The following is a 16,743-nucleotide window of genomic DNA, read 5'->3' as shown; positions in this document are numbered from 1 at the left end:
ATTAAAGTTTTTATCAAAGTATAGTCTATTCAGTTTGTAGAATAATCACTTGTTACTCATGTTTATGAACTTATTCTGCAGGTTTCTCAGCTGCTTTGTTCCTATATGAGGTGTTAAGGCTTGTTTCTAGTCACGCTTTKGGTAGTTGCGGAGGGCGCGCGTGCACCCTTGCCAGCAGTGGAGGTGTTTATACTGTTTATACTACTTATTTCGGAGCTTACGTTGTTGTAGGTTTCTCCAAAAGGACACGTGGAAGTACACTTTATAACTCGTGAAATGTTGTAAATAGGAGAGCAAAGGCGTGACGAACAAACAAGCTGTTTGAATGGTGCGCGGTGCGCGCAGCCTTTGCGGAGTTTCAAAATTTCGGAGGTGCACGCCCACGCGCCGGGACACTGCACGGGGCCAACGCGCAGAGGCAGGGACGGCGTGATTGCGTCACTTTTGGCGCACGCCCCCACGCGCCCGGTGCGACGCGTCAACTGTAAACCAGGCTTCATATGGCGCAGAGGATGTTTCTTGATGAAAGTGTTGCAGTCAAGACCAACTACTGGTGCAAAACTAAATAAGGATAATGCTGAGTTCACACCAAATGTGTTTTGAGCAGCAGGAGCGGCCGGTTTACACGCAAAGTCTATGGTGGACGCGCGTCCAGAGGTCTCGCAGCACATCTAGAGTGTTTAGTACACCACGGTGTGAAGCAGTTGGTGCGGTTTGAGCGATTTCCGTGTATGCAGCGCGTCCAAAGCAACCGACACTCGAGTTCAAAAATCTGAACTTTTGCTGCTCGACGTGCCGCGTCAACCAATCGGAGAGAATTATTTTTCCACGTGACGGTTTCCTGAATGTTGCCCACTAACCTGAAACAGACGGACAGGAGCTCTTTAGYTGAAAYCGACCRTCTKYAGTTGGTGTTCTGGCTGGAGATACCAGCACCGATGAGGGTCAGCGGCTTGTTAAACTGACCGCTGTGTTAAACTGGGCTCGGGACAAAAACAGTTCATCAGCTCGCAGCTCCTGGAGTGAMWTCAACGAACAGACCGCCTCTAAATTATCTGGTGAATTAATTATCTGGTGCGCGCAACATTTGCTTGCTTTTAGTAAATAAAGCAAAGCCATTTTCTTTATTTCATCTTTATTTCATCCACYGTTAAAGACAGACCGGAAAAACYTCCTACAAAACCGTYTTCTGATGTCTACTCTTGTTCCAGTCTAAACGCTCAAAATGCATTCTGTTTGAACGAAGCATAATGGAAGTTTCAGTTATGATCKCAGTTAAAGTTYAGGTTWAAGTCTGGTTTTCAGWGTTCTATCTTCATAAAATACTGATTTTATGTTGTTTTATTAATCCCAAGAATTAAGTAAGATTCTATTCAAATGGCTGTCAAATGTATAGATTTGAGTAGATGTTTTACTAAATTTTCTGACGGATTATACCCCCTGGAGCCCCCTAGAGCTGCTTCAGTCCACAGCTGCTCGTCAACATGAGTGTTGGCAGGTATGAGATAGAATTCTGGTATTCTGTTTCAAATTAATAATATTAACTATTTTAATTGGACGACCTGGCTTCTAAAGATAATAAATAATATCAAAGACAAAACTATTTAATTTGGTAAGTGAGTGTGTGTAAATTGGCAGTGAGATTTTAAAAAACTACACAAGGGGCAACCACCTGAAATCTCAAGGTGCCAAACTGGCTAGGGCTGGCCCTGCTCATATGATACAAAGTAAAGATGTTTTCTGAAATCAAAATACATGAAAAAAAAATCCTAAAAGCTTTTTATGCAGTTTGCAGCCACCTGTAAAACACTCCAACTCTACATTCCACATCCAGTTCATGTCAAAGCTGATTCCAACCAGCGACTCCCCCTCATTCCTAAATAGTTCTTGTTAGTTCTTCAACAACAAACTATTGCTCACATTCATGTATCCCATGCTTGCTGTGCACCAAACAGACCAACCCACTCTCACTCCCAAGYCGTCACATATTGACGTTTTTCCAAGGYTCCTTCTGCGTCCGGTTTTGATGCATCAGRTACRCCCCTCGCGTCAATTTTTGACRARATGGGGCGGAATTCGTTGTCATAATTTCAGAAAGTGTAGTAAATGCACAAATCTAACCGTCCCAAAGCCTAAAATTACCTTTATTCACTCTAGACTTCCTGTCCCTGACCCTAGTACCTAAAMATAACCATCAACCCTCATCCCGAAAATTAACCATTTTTAAGTTTAGGAAATTCTTGTCAATTACGTGTCCCAAACCCTAAGATTACCTAATATTCACCCTAGACRTCCTATCCCTGACCCCACCACCTAAAATTAACCATGAACCCTGATCCCTAATRTTAACCACGGACCCCAAGTCAAAGATCCCTTTTGCTTCCCAACGTGTCAAACCTGAACACCGAGGGRACCCAGAAATGCCTGGTGCATCAAAAACTGACGCGACGGTGTAAATAAGATGCAGAGGGAACCTTGGAAAAACGTCAATAAGTGACGAGTCGTGAATGAGAATGTGTTAAACAGACATGCTACAGAAGCAGCTAACAACAAAATAAAGAGAACAATCTACATCTGGGGTGTCTAATCCAGGTCCTGGAGGGCTGCTTTCCTCATGTTTTACTTGTTTCTCTGCTCCAACACACCTGATTCAGTGACTGCATTGCCTCTTCAAGTTCTGCAGAAGCCCGTTAGCAGAGAAACTTTTAAAACATGCAGGGCATGCCGTCAAGGACCAAAGCTGGACGCCCCTGGTCTAAATCTTTCTTTACTGCATTTACCACAATCCTATTCATATAAAAACCTCTATGAGAGAAAGACACAAACATCCTGGTCTCTAGCAGGACTGGTCAGACCAAAACCAAGCTGGAGCTGGACTAAAGGCAGCGGAGGCTCTTACGTGTTCTCCCTGATTGGCGTCTAAGTCACCGTTACAGACGGCAGAGGGTGTCTCAGCTTCCTGTGTGGACACCAGTTACTGAACATGACTAACTGCTGGGTGAAACGATGGAGAAGTTTTATAAAACATATTTGAGTTCCTTTAATAAAGAAATCTGTTGAATTAACAGTAAAATGACAAACTTTCTGTGAGGTGCAGCTTTCCTGCAACAATCGAACACAGGTTGGCGAAAGATGCTAAATTAATTTCAGTCCAAGCAGACAATAAAATCATAATATATTAAATTGCAACATGACGTTCAGTCATTACCTGCATAAAACTGTTGATTTCAATATTTTCTGTCTTAATTAATTGCAAGATTTTTGCAAAAACAGTGAGATTGTCTCTCCTGTACCTGCTCCACCTCTCCCTGGGTGATGGGCTGCGTMTGAAAGCGGGAGTTGGCTCTGCGCTGCCGGGTGTCCCCTCGGGACCCCTCGGCAGGTTTGGCTGAGGGGTGGGCGAGGCGGTTGAACAGGGCCATCTTCTCAGACAAACTGAGCAAGGAAATGTCCGGCTCGTCCGGGACAGGGTCCTGACCGTCGCTGTGTCCCCCAGCACTGAGAGCTGGACCTGCCTTCTGGTGCTCCGAGGCGTCTGCCTTGTGTTCTTGGACAGTTGAGCCTGCCTGAGAGGAGGCCTGTGCGCTGCAGAGGGAAGGACAGGTTAATCTTTAATTTGTCTGAACATTAAACGTATTTGTTTCAGCTACTCTTTGCAACATGTGGTGTTCTTTTACTGAATCAAAATGGCCCAGAAATTAAATAATCTAATGCTATATTTCAAACACAAGTATTATTTAGGGGAGAAAACCCTGTTTTGTGTTTGATTTTTGTATGCTTTCTGCAATCTATCTACTTCTTCTATTACTTTACAGTATTTCCTTACTTTACTTTTAGCTTTTAGCTAGTGCTTTGCAACTTAGCACATTGTTCTGTTAAGCTGTTCTGTGTTTTTAGTCTTAAGATTTTAGCTTCTTCAAAAGTCATTTAGCAGTCACACTGCATTTTGCAGAAAATGCAATTCCTTGAGTTTCTAATAAGATCTTCTAAATGTCAAAGTAGGAAACATGTTGCAAACACCTGACTGTAACAAATTACAGGCACAGCAGCAGAGATACAGTATAAGCAGATCAGCATGCAGACTGTGTGGCAGATTAACATATGAAGCACTTGCGGGGGTTATAGTAATCTTCCTGCAGCGTGCAAAATAAAAACAAAGACACAAGAACATGCAGGGGGCTTTAAGTGGACATATGATGCTTTAAATTCTTCTTTTTCAAATTTAATCCTTCAATTGGGTATATATAAAGTGGAACTGCAATGCCTCGGCCTGAATTCCTCCTTACTGCAGCCGGTTCGGATGTTATCAGTCCATTAAATGGACGTTATTAGCGGTTATCAGTCCCATAGAATGGCTTCAGACTGTCCTGACAGTGCCCCCTAGTGGGTTACCAGTGCCATATACATTGGAATGCAACAATCTGCTACCGCCGGAGTCCGATCTACTTTTTTCGTAGCCCATGTCATTTTCTCTAAAACTAACCTTAGTGGCTTTATGCCTCATACTAACCAGCTGACAGTCTGAAGCCATTCTATGGGACTGATAATGGCTATTAACGTCCATTTAATGGATGATAACATCCGAAGCGGGTGCTTATTGTAATGCCACAAGCCCCGCCCCTTTTCTGAGGCGTGTCTCAGATCAACTTGTTTTGGTTCTCATGATGAGGAACACATCAAAAAGCGGCCCACCTGGTCACACTGGTGCTGGCAGCTGTGGGGATGCTGACTGGATCCACGGTAACACCCTCAGCTTGTGAGGATGTGGTGGGATCGCTTCAAAATGAAGAGAACAAAAATAAAATCATACAACGGTCAGAAAATGGTGAGCTAACTCCAGTTATCAATTCAAAACACAACATTCACCTTGAAGCACAGACCACCTCTCTGTTGGTGACGGGCTGTGTGTGCGCTCGGTCCTGCACTCTTTTCAGACGTCGCTCTATGGCGGCATTACGAGAGCGAGGTTTGGGAACGCCACCTTCTGATGTTTTTTCCAACTCCTAGAATTAAAAAAAAATGCATCAGAAAAAAAGAAACAAAAATGCACTTTTTATTTGAAATTTAATGTTCAGATAAAGATAAAGGTACATAGAGTAAAATATAAAATCTACCCTGAAGAGAGACCTCTTTGCAGCCACACTCATTTTGGCTTTTTCATCCAGTTTTTCTTCATCTGCTGGGAAATACCGACAACATTACAAACTATTTTGTTCTATACTACATGTTCTGGCTTTCGTTTCAAAACTGCGAGCAAATAATCATCCCCCTCCTAACTTTTTCTTTACAAGCAAGTCAGGTATGAAAAACGGTTAAACCCGGTGACTTCACTCCTTTACAGGTTTTCTGCACCAATAGTGGCACTACATAGCAAATGCATGAAGTCAAACTTAAAGGATCTGTTTATAAACTAATATTAAAAGCTTCATTTTAGACTTGTTGCACATTTGAGATGACTGAGGTACCCTTACCTTCAGCATCTTGTAGTTGTGGTGGGCTTAACCGTGACCTGAGGGAAACAACATCAAGCTTCAGGACCAGAATTCTTGGGTGGAGAAACTACATTACTGTCTTCATAAATCAGCACAGTTTACCTGTCYGACTCCAAACGCTCTGCAGAAGTGATGGGCTGAGTCCTGAACCTCTCCGACAGACGACTGTCACCTGGAGTGATGTAACGTCGAGGTCTCCGAGTCCCCCCATTCAAATCACTGCTGCTAGTCGGATCCAGCTCTTTGACTGGGTCGTCTGCTTTAGTGCCGTCACTTTTCAGGAGGTGGGTTTGTTCAAGAAGATATGAAATATTTAAAAGAAAAAAATAGAAGCAATTTTATCAAATATGCAGAATTGCTCAGATGAAAAAAGAAAAGAAAATTGAGTTGATTGCATGTGGAGTGCTGACAACAAGTGGTTGAATGAATTGCTTTAGCTAAAAGCTAAAAGGACCAAATTTTAAAATTAGCAACTCTAGCTATAAAGTAGCAAAAGTATAGCTTAAAGTGTCAAAAAGTACAAGAACAGTAAGTAAAAGCTAAAAGTGCTGGTTAGCAAATGTCTTGCTAAAAAACAAAAGTAGCAACATGCTAACTAAAAGCTACAATAGATTAGCTTGGATGAAGATATATTTTTTGAAGGAATCAAAAAATGGAGAATATAGTTGTAAACTTAAAWATTTTGAAAAGTACGATAAAAGTTACAAAAACCCAAAGCCATAGTACCCATTTCCTGAACAAGCTGAATCTTCAGATTTATAGATGTCCAAAAAAAGGCAGGTGGTTAGATCGCAAAAAATGTTTGAAGAACAACAGTGACAATGCTGAATCAGCATTTACACAAGGCTTCAAGCAACAACTTGTTTAAAGATTCGTACTATGAAGAGCAAATTATTTACAATAACATGCAGCAGCAAACCATCAAACAATAAGTTGATCGAAACACATTTCATGCAACATCAGTAGCCATGACCACACCAGGTTATTTACTTTGCTAGCTTTGTAACACGGAGCCCATGCCGGTGAACCTACAACTCCGGTTTCCTGTTGGCATTCTCCAGGTAAGAGTGTCGCAGCCGTGCCACTGACACCCTTGTATCCAGGGTGCCCGTGTCCCCGTTAGCCACTCCTGGTGGGGGCACCATCCTGGGCGCCTCTCTGCCGGCCCCCTGTCTCTCAGCGCGATACATGGCAGTGTGTTGGCTTAGACCAATGTCTGACATGGAGCGTGTTCGGATCTTGGGTTTGGGCCCTCCACTGACCTCCATGCTTCTGTGTTTGGCCTGAGGCAAAGAGGAGCCCTTTTGAAGGTAGGMRACGGAGTCAAACCTCTGSTGTGACGGCGCWTGTTGCTGCTGCTGATCGTTCGGAGGGTCCTGATGTTTTATTTCTTGCTGTTTATCTGGGGTCTTATTTGTTCTCCAGTCATACTCGTGTCTTTCTTGAGATGGTCTCTGGTTTTCTTGTTGCAGTCTCAAATGATGGRGATGCTGTTGCCTTGGAGGTTCCTGCAGAATGTGAGCTGCATGTTCTGTCCTTCTAACTTCGTACGGTTGCTGCACCAGGGATTCATGTTGCTTTGTGTTGGGTTCTTGGTGGTAAACCGGCTGTATGGACTGATCCTGCCTTTGCTGCTGGTGCACAGAGGTATGCGAAGGCTGCATGGATCTAAAAACTCTCTCATCTTGGTTGTCGTGACTGGAGAGGTGTTCTCTTTCTCTTTCTCTGATCCTCTGGACAGTTCTCTCCCTCCCTCTCTCCCTTGGCTGCTCTCGATCCCAGTCCTCCTCTCCGTGACTTCGCCTCCTCTGCTCCGGACTGAGGTTTTGCAAGTCCATCTCGTCCAAACTCTTCTCCCTTTTACGAATCTCTGAGGGCAGCACTGCCTTCCTGCTCTTCAGCAGACCCTCCGTGTGGGCTTCTTCTTTTAGGGCCTGCCTTGCCTCCAGTCTTGCCTCTCTGTGGGTTGCATACATCTGGTCGGCACTCACTTTTCTTCGTGGTTGGACCTCTGGCGGGGGTCCTTTGGCAGTTGATGGAGCGACCATAGCAGCAGAGTGTTGGTGCTCAGAGGTCGTGTGAGCATGATGGTGAGCCGGACTTGGCTGAGGTTGGTGAACAGCCCTGTGTTGGGTGTGCTCTGAGGGGTGTGTGGCGTACTGAGCAGCGCTGCCATGACTGTGACGCCTGTTYGCCTGCTGCCTGTCTGGACTTTGGTCAGGGGGCTTCTGGAGTGTCTCGTCCCTGGACAATCGATCCCTTGCTCGGATTCTTGGAGAAAAGAATGCACACGAGACACTAAGATTCCACCTCATTACAAAAGAMGCACAACCCCGTTTAACCTCACAACTCAACTCTCACAAACGCCAACATTAAGAGGAAAGTTTTTTTATTTTTAGAAGCTCACATCCTTACTGTGGTTCTGCCTGGACAAAACGCTTGTCTTGCAAACCTGGAAAAAAAACTGGAGGACTATTTCGGGTCAAAAAAGCGTTGAATTTAGATATTGCCCTAAGGTTATTATGATCCCCGCATCGCTTTTTTAATTTATTTATTTTTTCTGAGATTTATAGTCAACCATAGCACGAAAACGGCTGCACTGATCACCGTGAAATTTGSCAGGAATAGAGATGTGTCCGACCTTCACTGCGCCAACAGTTTTACGATAGACCCCTATTTGAGGAGGGGCTTCATCTGAAAATGGGTGTCTGGACCAACAGAAATGTYATAACTCAAACATTATTCAACATAGGAGCTTCAGATWATTTTTGGTTGTTGTTTAGCTCTGATGAAGGGCTATCCATGAATCCACCAATGAGCAACACACACCCCCTCTGAACCCCCCACCCAAAACATCAAATCTATTCTGGTGACTTCTGAGTTCTGGTGCATTGGTGGTGTACGTATGTGCAGGGGTCATATATGATACTGCTAAGTGGTGTCTAGTTTAATAAAATGTTGCACTGATTTGTTTTAAGACAGTTTGTTTTTGTTTAGATGGGTGGAGAAGGTTCAGATGCCACTTACGGCCCGTGGACYTTATTTTTCCATGTAGAAACTAAGACTTTGAAATTAGAAAGCTAAATCCAAACAATAATCAGCTCTGTTCTGTTTTCATCAGTCAGGGAAAACAACATCAATACCCAGAGCTCAAATATGCAAAAAATGTTCCTAATTTCAGTTTTCTGCTTGCATATKTAAAATCTCACTGAATCCTGCTGCACTTTGTGAAACGCTTGAAAGAAAAGTCTGCAACTTTAGACCCTCATGGGACCAACTTCAGCTCCTAAATCCTGCTCCGGTACAACAAGATCAAGTAGCCGCATGCCACGAGCTTCAAGTTTGAGTAAGTCCAACTATTTTCATCTCTAACCTCATGACCTCCGGTAGTCAAAGGCTGCTCTAATCTTGTTGTACGCCGCTAAGCCAGGCAAAGTTGATGGACATTGGCTTTATCTGAAATGGCACSGAGTACTTAAACAGCACTCATGCTTCACGCTAGAGTAATCAGCTGATAAGACCGTAAGGAAAAGTTACCGCTGGTGGCCTAGAGAGGAATATCACTTTAACACTTTAAACATTACGCTGATCAAACGAGTAAAAAATCACTTTCTGCAAGAGCTTATTTTGGAAAAATCAAAACCAGGAAGGATGTAAAGAAGAGCCATTTGAGTGCAGCTTTGCTTCATGCGAGTTGAGTGGGCCGATGAGGGTTTGGATCTGAGTAACGTTGTCACCCCATCAACTCTAAAAGCTTTCAGCTGTTCATCATGAAACACACAGAGCAACACGAGTTTAACAAACGATGATGCACCGGTGGAAAGCCACCAGTTTTACAGAGAGTTCTGGATATTTTTAGAAACAAAGAGAGCTGATACATCAACTGGGTCAAGGAGGTATGTTTATAGAACTCTGTGGTGTGTGTTCGAYGCTTGTTTTTGCACTTTCACATCTCTTTCCAGACTAGAATTTAGACGAGGGATGGACGATATGTTGGCATTAGCATGGGTATCGGCATGATAAGGAAACCTGGGACAGTGTTAAYGTCCGATATTGATTTCCCACTTGTTGCAGTTTGTGTTTCTGTTTTCGGAGGGGAAATGTTTGGACATGTGGTCTCTGTCTGTGATAATGATGCTGCACAGTCAAGAATAACTGGAATAGAGAGCCATGTCAGAGGTCTGGTCGTTTTTTTATGGTATCAAAAAAAGGCGCGTGTGTTTGTGTAATATCGATTGTCGGCCATAACAGGAATATTAATAGCAGATGTCGATATCGGCCGAAATTTTCATATCAGTGCATCCCTAATTTAGACGTTCCATCAAACACTAAAGTAACTACATACAAGTTACTATTTGCTATAGTTGGCAAAACCCTAAGCAATGATGACAGGTCAAAATTAAAAAGGAAAGATGAGACCTTTGGTTGAAGTCATCTTGAAACGATATTAGCTTGTTTCTTTGTGACATCATACCTTTCCCCTAAATAAATACATTTTTATTATGCACTCAAGAAACAGATCATATATTTTTTTTTAGGTCCAAAGCTGCAAATGCAACAAACACAATTTATATGTTAGTGTGGAGGGGATCTGAGGTTTTACGGAAAAGACACAAGATTTTCAAAGTAAAAGAACAAAATAAAAAAGTGGTAAGTTATTTGTCAAAGATATGGATGAATGTTTGTGAGTTCAGAGAGATTAAAATATGAGCAGCACACAGTTAATATTATAATAAATAATTATAAAACTGATTTAATAGGAAGAATTAGCTGTTTGTCCACCAGGAACATGTTCTAAAATGTTTTAGGTTTGCAGAATAAGGCTGAATTGTTGATTTAAAATAATTCTTGTACAGCTGGAACTTTTTGTTTTAGTTTCACGAGATTAAAAGAACATCTCAGTCTGAGCGGTTTGCAGTTTGAAGGAGYAACGGTTCTGTGAAGGGTCCCAGTTTAAAACACATGTACCCGGTGGACCTCAGGTCAGTGATGGGGTTTCACTCACAGTTCTGCATGTTCAGCGTACCTGAAAGGCCAACTGGAGTCTGTCTGAGAGTCGCTGTCTGAGTCTGTGTTCAGACACCAGTCGCTCTTTGACAAGGCAGCCAGGCTGCAGGGGGACAAGGTGAGACCCCCSGAGGGAAACTTAAAACCATCTCACCACAGATACGTGGGCTTGTCTACTTAAAATCCCAACCTTTTTTTTTTGAGCTGCAGCTTGAATCATCTTTCACGTTTGTCTCCTGAATCAGAAGCCTTAAACTTCACTATCTAACCTCTTAACCTGCAACGTTTTTAAATACTGTCTGTGTGTTGATTTCCTTCCTAAAATAGAAATGATTGAATGAATCAAATTTTAGGACAGATTTAAAACAACTTGTAAATAATGTGGAAACAAGCTTGATTAAGATTCTGTTTGAATAAATGGAAAATAAAACAAACACAACAAATTTTTACATGTAAAACAACCTGATACTAAAGAAAAAAAGGGATAGTTTCAGAGTTGTAAAGTAACTAAGTACAAATACTTTGTTTCTGTACTTAAGTAGAAATTTTGGTTATCTGTGCTTTACTTGAGTAATTATTTTTCAGTGTACTTTTTACTTTTACTCGTTACATTTTTTACACAATTATCTGTACTTTCTACTCTTTACATTTTTTAAAAAGGTAAGAAGTAGAAAGTCATTACTCCTAATTTAGTCCGAGTTATGTACAATCCTGATAAATTGTGTCTCCTGGATCAAGTAAATTGAATTGTATTTAGATGATAAGTACCAAATATATACCATTCTGACACCATACTAGCTTGTACATAATCCATCACAGCTGCACGCCGTTAGAAAAAAATGTTTTTGGGGAGGTCACCTCCCAATAAATGTCATTTAGGAAAATCTAACTGCGCACTTTTACTCAGTACTTTTACTTTTATTACTTAAGTACATTTTGTGTCAGAAATTTACTTTTGATAAGTTAAAAAATATCAGATACTTTGACTTTTACTCAAGTAATGTTCTTAGAGAAGACTAACTTTTACCAAAGTATTTTTATGATAAGATACTTGTATTTTTACTAAAGTATCACTTTCAGGTACTTTATACAACACTGGATATTTTCTTTTGAGATGTGTTGCTGCCATCAAATTCAAACTTATCTTATTTTTTTATCCTAAAAAATGTAATTACTATTTTTTCATTGTGAATCAAAATGGTATTTTGTTTTCATTTACATTTTATACACAAAACCTTTTCAGAATTGTGGTGTAAATATATTTACTTAGTGCCCCCCTTAGTTTGAAAAGAAATAACTAAGTGGACATTTAAAACTGATAAAAACAAATGAAAAAGCTTCATGTTAAATGTATCAGGTTTTGCACACTCACCCCTGCCTGTTGAGGATGCTCTGGGCCTGCTGCTCTATAAACAGATCTCCAGGTGAGATGCCGTAGCGTGTGGAGGGTAGGGATGCTCGGCGGGTGGAGCGAGGAGAGCTCGGCACGGCCGCGATGCTGTACTCTCTGGTGGGGGCGGGGCTTGGCTCCTGGTGGTGCGTGTGCTGTTTTTGTTGAGGCGGATGCTGCTCCTGCATCCTGGGTCTAGACGCGGCGGAGCGCTCCTGAGCGCCACCTCGGCGGWAGTTCTCCATATTCATTGCTCTTTCCCGCTCTGAGAATCTGCTAGGCCTTTCTTGGATTGTGGGAGGGGCTTGATGCGAGTGGGCGGGGCTTGCTGTGTCAGCAGGTGCGGGATCTGGTTCTGCGTGTGTCGTCATGTAAACCCTGCCCACTCCAGAGCGATACGGCACCTTGGGGTCTCGTCCTTGTGTTTCTGTTCGGTCTCTGTCCCGCCTGGCAGCGGTTTGTCGCTCAGAGGTGTCTGCGTCCCGTTTGGACCGGTAGCGGGGTGTGTAATCTGTGTCCGCCTCCTGATCCAGGAGGATGCCATAACGTTCCGACAGCTGGCGGCGGCGCTCAGCCTTATAGCGGGCGATGCGCTCAGCCTTCGATGTGAGGCTAGCGGACTCTGCAGGATCGGATGAGGGCGTCGAGGCGGTGGACAATGTTACTGGGTCAACGTAGACCACAACTGGTTCTGGGCGACCAGGACCAAGTCCACCTTTAACCTGAGGTGATCTGTCGGGAACCAAGACTTTCTTCTGTGGTGGCTCCGTGTCCTCTCGGCTATAGCGCCTCACTGTGGTGAAGAATAAGAYGTAAACAACACAAGAAGCAGACGTTTAAAGTGCTCAAAAATGTGCTGATATAAAACTGAAAGCATCATCTGCATTACTAAGTTAAATGTGTTTACGTCAATTTAAATCCTTTTTTACAGTGCAGCTTGCAATGCTTACCCATCCCCCGAGGTTCACAGGGGTCTGAGGCGCGGGTGTACCGCGGCGGGTCCTCCTCCAGCATCCTGTTAGACACGAAACCRCCGGGCACCAGAGCGGGTGGCGCTTCGCTTTCCATGGCCTCAAGTCGCCGGGCTATCCTCTCTTTTCTGTCAAGGACAAAAATCGGAGTTAACAAAAGAAAACACACAAAGTACAAACGTGTTTAAATGTCAACTAAATGTACCTGTTCATTTCAGAATCCTTGATTACGCCTCTTTCGAAAAATTGTTTCAGTTCTGACACTAAAAACCACAACAGAAACAAAATGACAATCAGATACAGGGTGCCAAATGTAACATAAAAAGGTTTTAAAAAGTCACTAACATATTTTTGTTATTTAGCTTTTTTTTAGCATAAAACCCTCTTTAAAATACATTTTATTGTTATTTAGCTCCCTGTTCTTACATTTTGCTAATTTTACTAGGGATGCCCGATATATCGGCACTACTATCGGTATCGACCGATATTGGTCATATTTTAGAACATCGTATCGTCCGGTATGTAAAACTGGGCCGATATTAACGTCCAGTATTGATTTCCCGCTTTTAATCTTTGTGTTTCTGTTTTGAGAGGGGAGACAATTGGCTGAGCAGCATCTGTTTGATCATGATAGTGATATTGATGCTGCGTAGCCAGGAATAACTSAAGCAGGGAGCCATGTCAGAGCTCTGGTTGTTTGTTTACGATATCAAAATATACCAAAGTGTGCTTATGCGTATACGTATAATGTAATTTGTGTGTTTGTGCAATATCAGTAAGTATCGGTTATCGATCATAACAGCAATAATTATATCAGATATCGACATCGGCTGAAATTTTCCTATCGGTACATCCCTAATTTTTTGCTAAATGTTAAATTTAAATGTTAAATATAAACATTAAATCTTAAATATAAATGTGTAAATCCAAATGTAAAAATTAAATGTTAACTGATAAAGTTTACATTTAGGAATTTCAGAATGGAACGCAGCCTTTTCTGTTTGTATGTGGCGTTTGTTGTGATGTCATCATCCTGCGACAAAGTCTAACACTGCTAATGCTAATGCTGTTAAAGATCGAATTTAACATTTAAATTCTAAATGTGTTCACTGAAAACAATACGTATGGAACCCTCAACTGCAAGGTTTGATGTCTTGTAAGGAAGTGTTAGCAGCATTAGTAATGCTAGCWGCGTTAGTAGCATTAGCAGCGATAGCGGTTGTTTTTGTTTCAGGATGCTGACATCCTAACAATAGCCACATATAAACAGCAAATGTTGCATTCAGATCTAAAACACTTGAATGTAAATTTTAACATTTAGCCACAACATTTAAGATTTAACTTTTACATTTAGATTTAGTATTTATTATTTAGACGTAACATTTAAATTTAACGTTTTGAAATAATTAGCAAAATCTAAAAGGAGTGAGCTAAATGACAATAAAATGTTAGTGGAAATTTTTTAACTAGGTTTTTCCACTTGGCGGCTCATAATACTATTTGCTTTATTCTGTGTTATTGTCACACACCTTTGGGAAGGACAACCAGAAGTTTGGCATCTGTATCTGAAACACTCTTGACCAAAGAGGTCTTGTCTTTCAAGAAGTCACTCTGAAAACTGAAATGAAACGACAGAATCAAATCATCATTTACCATTAGTTCAAACTGTTTCAAAATGTGATCTTTGACAATAAAAACTCCTAAACGACCAGTAATTAAAGACAAACAAAGATCCACATTTATTCAGATAGTCAACACAACTTCATTGACTTGTCTTAGAGCGGTGACAGCAGTTAAAGGTGAAGTTCAGCTGGTGTTGCTGCTATCAAGATCTAAATTAGGAATTAAGTCAATAAATCCTGTCAGTGGAAACAGGAAGTTAAGGTTAGGCAGCATCACACAGGTCAGGAAGAGCAACTCACCCCAGTTTTTTTCTAAAGCTTTCAAATAAAGTTTCAACTTTTTTTTAAACTGTAAATTGAATATGTAACAACCAGTTGTAAACTAATGCACAACAGAAGTATTATTGCTGTAATTCTAGTATCCCAGAATAAGGTGCTTTATGTTCATATACAGATATAAAATGACTGTCTGCTGTTTCACTTTATTTGTTGCCTGTTAGGACAAAGTTTAATCATATAATTTGCGTCAAAATAAAAAAAAGTCTCTTTTTTCAGATTCCATGGCATGTCTAAACTAAAGACTTAACATTTCCTCACTCACCTTAAAGTTTCTGTTGGTAATGAAGTTGAGGTGCAAAGTCTGGATTTGAATTCTAAAAGAAACAAGACAAAAGTATGTTTTATTAAGAATAAATATCCACTTCATCAATGCTGACGTTTATACTGAATTTGCTTTCACTTTCTGTATCTCCTCTTCCATTTGGGACTAAAATACAAGCACAAATTTAAGCCACTGTTTCCACAAAACTCCACAAAAGATCAAACCTAATGTAATGACTTTAGTGTCTCATACACAATTACACATACAAAAGCCTCTTAAGCTGCATTTTATATAATCATCACTGACTGAAATAACATTTTTTATTTAATACAGACAGCTGAGGCTTGCAAACTCATGTCCAGGTTTTCTACAATGTTTTGAAGTGCCTCCGACATGCATATTCTTCAAATACAAAAAGTAAAAGAAAGCATCTTTATGTTTAAGTAACAAGACATATTATAAATGATTTTACCCATTTTGTCCCGTAAATGACATRTTTTCTTTTGAATTTGGCACAGCCAACATGAAACAGGAAGTGACATCAAAGGCGACATTCCCCTTTGACATCACTTCCTGTTACTTCACATGCAAATATCTCAACAAGTGTTCATCCCAGCAGCGTGAAATTCTTTTTGCATCATGTTATTAATGTTGTTTTTCCAAAAATGCATTCATATTTATTGCAAAAATTTGAAGTCACAGGCACTTTAAATTCAACTGAAGCACTACAAAAAAGCAGCGCAAACCCTTGATCAACTCTCAACTCTATTTCAGCACAAATTAAGCAGTTTAAAGCAAATATAATCTWCTAATTTCATGGTGATGCATTTCTGTACCGTGTAAATAATTAGCAAGAACAATACATAAAGACTTTTCCTAAAAAAAGCTAATCAAGAGAATCTGCAGTGTTTCAGCAAACATGTGATGTTTAGTTCTTATGAGACAGTCAAATGTTATTAGGAGCCAACATGAAGCAGGTTCCCAGCTGATAAAGTTGACCCTTTTGCTCTTGTGTCACGGCAGAGAGACGGATCAGGTTTCTGCTCGACGCCTCCAGAACGCCTCGGACTAATTTCGGCCTCCAGTGACCTGGTAGCAGAACTCTGAAAGCTTCAGCGGCGCAGAAACGAAGCTGAATCCCGACAAACGCAGCCGAGAGAGCGATCAAATCCGACACTTTGTTCTGCACCTCTTCGCTCAGAGTTTTCTTTTTCTGAAAGCACAGATCCTGCTCTGAAATTTACATTTCCAGTTGTAGCAAATGCCAAATCATTTGCATTTTTTCTTTTCCTCCATCAATAAAGCTGATTGTGGCCTGAGGTGTGAGAGCATGTAGCTAAACATACTTCCTCTGGTGGAAAGCCCCTAAATTTGTGCAGTCAGTTCGGCTGTCCCTGGAAACGCCTGCAGCTTGCCAACAAAACAAAACGGTGCAAGGCTCGAGGCTGGAGAGCAATTTAAACTCCTGACAACCTGAAAGTCTGAGTGGGGATGAGGAGGGTTTTCTAAAAATATCAAGACGTGCAAAACAGACTGGCTGAGCTTACATGAAAAACTCTTCTTTAATGAAACATGTTTTTCTAAAATGACCTTTATTTATCTACCTAATTATAGCAACAACTTCTTGATAAATTATTAGCATCCCAAAAAAATCTTTAAA

General features: G+C 41.2%; 1 protein-coding gene across 1 annotated transcript in view; it reads right to left on the bottom strand.

The window, feature by feature from the left end:
• The window catches only part of svilb (supervillin b), a gene marked incomplete at its 5' end in the record, with an annotated part of 44,714 nt that extends 29,579 nt beyond the window's left edge, over positions 1-15,135 (bottom strand). Inside the window, 14 exon segments of the mRNA XM_014013066.1 lie at positions 2,900-2,959; positions 3,294-3,585; positions 4,693-4,776; positions 4,867-5,003; positions 5,115-5,179; positions 5,472-5,509; positions 5,595-5,765; positions 6,525-7,763; positions 10,519-10,602; positions 11,872-12,682; positions 12,840-12,988; positions 13,066-13,123; positions 14,390-14,478; positions 15,084-15,135. Coding sequence (XP_013868520.1) covers positions 2,900-2,959; positions 3,294-3,585; positions 4,693-4,776; positions 4,867-5,003; positions 5,115-5,179; positions 5,472-5,509; positions 5,595-5,765; positions 6,525-7,763; positions 10,519-10,602; positions 11,872-12,682; positions 12,840-12,988; positions 13,066-13,123; positions 14,390-14,478; positions 15,084-15,135 — 3,329 coding nt within the window.
• Positions 15,136-16,743: the final 1,608 nt, after the last annotated feature.

The sequence above is a fragment of the Austrofundulus limnaeus genome, unplaced genomic scaffold (assembly GCF_001266775.1).
Source record: "Austrofundulus limnaeus strain Quisiro unplaced genomic scaffold, Austrofundulus_limnaeus-1.0 Scaffold97, whole genome shotgun sequence".
In the NCBI taxonomy this organism is placed as follows: Eukaryota; Metazoa; Chordata; class Actinopteri; order Cyprinodontiformes; family Rivulidae; genus Austrofundulus; species Austrofundulus limnaeus.
Note: the sequence above shows the minus strand (reverse complement) of the source record. Positions and strands in the feature narration are given on the sequence as shown.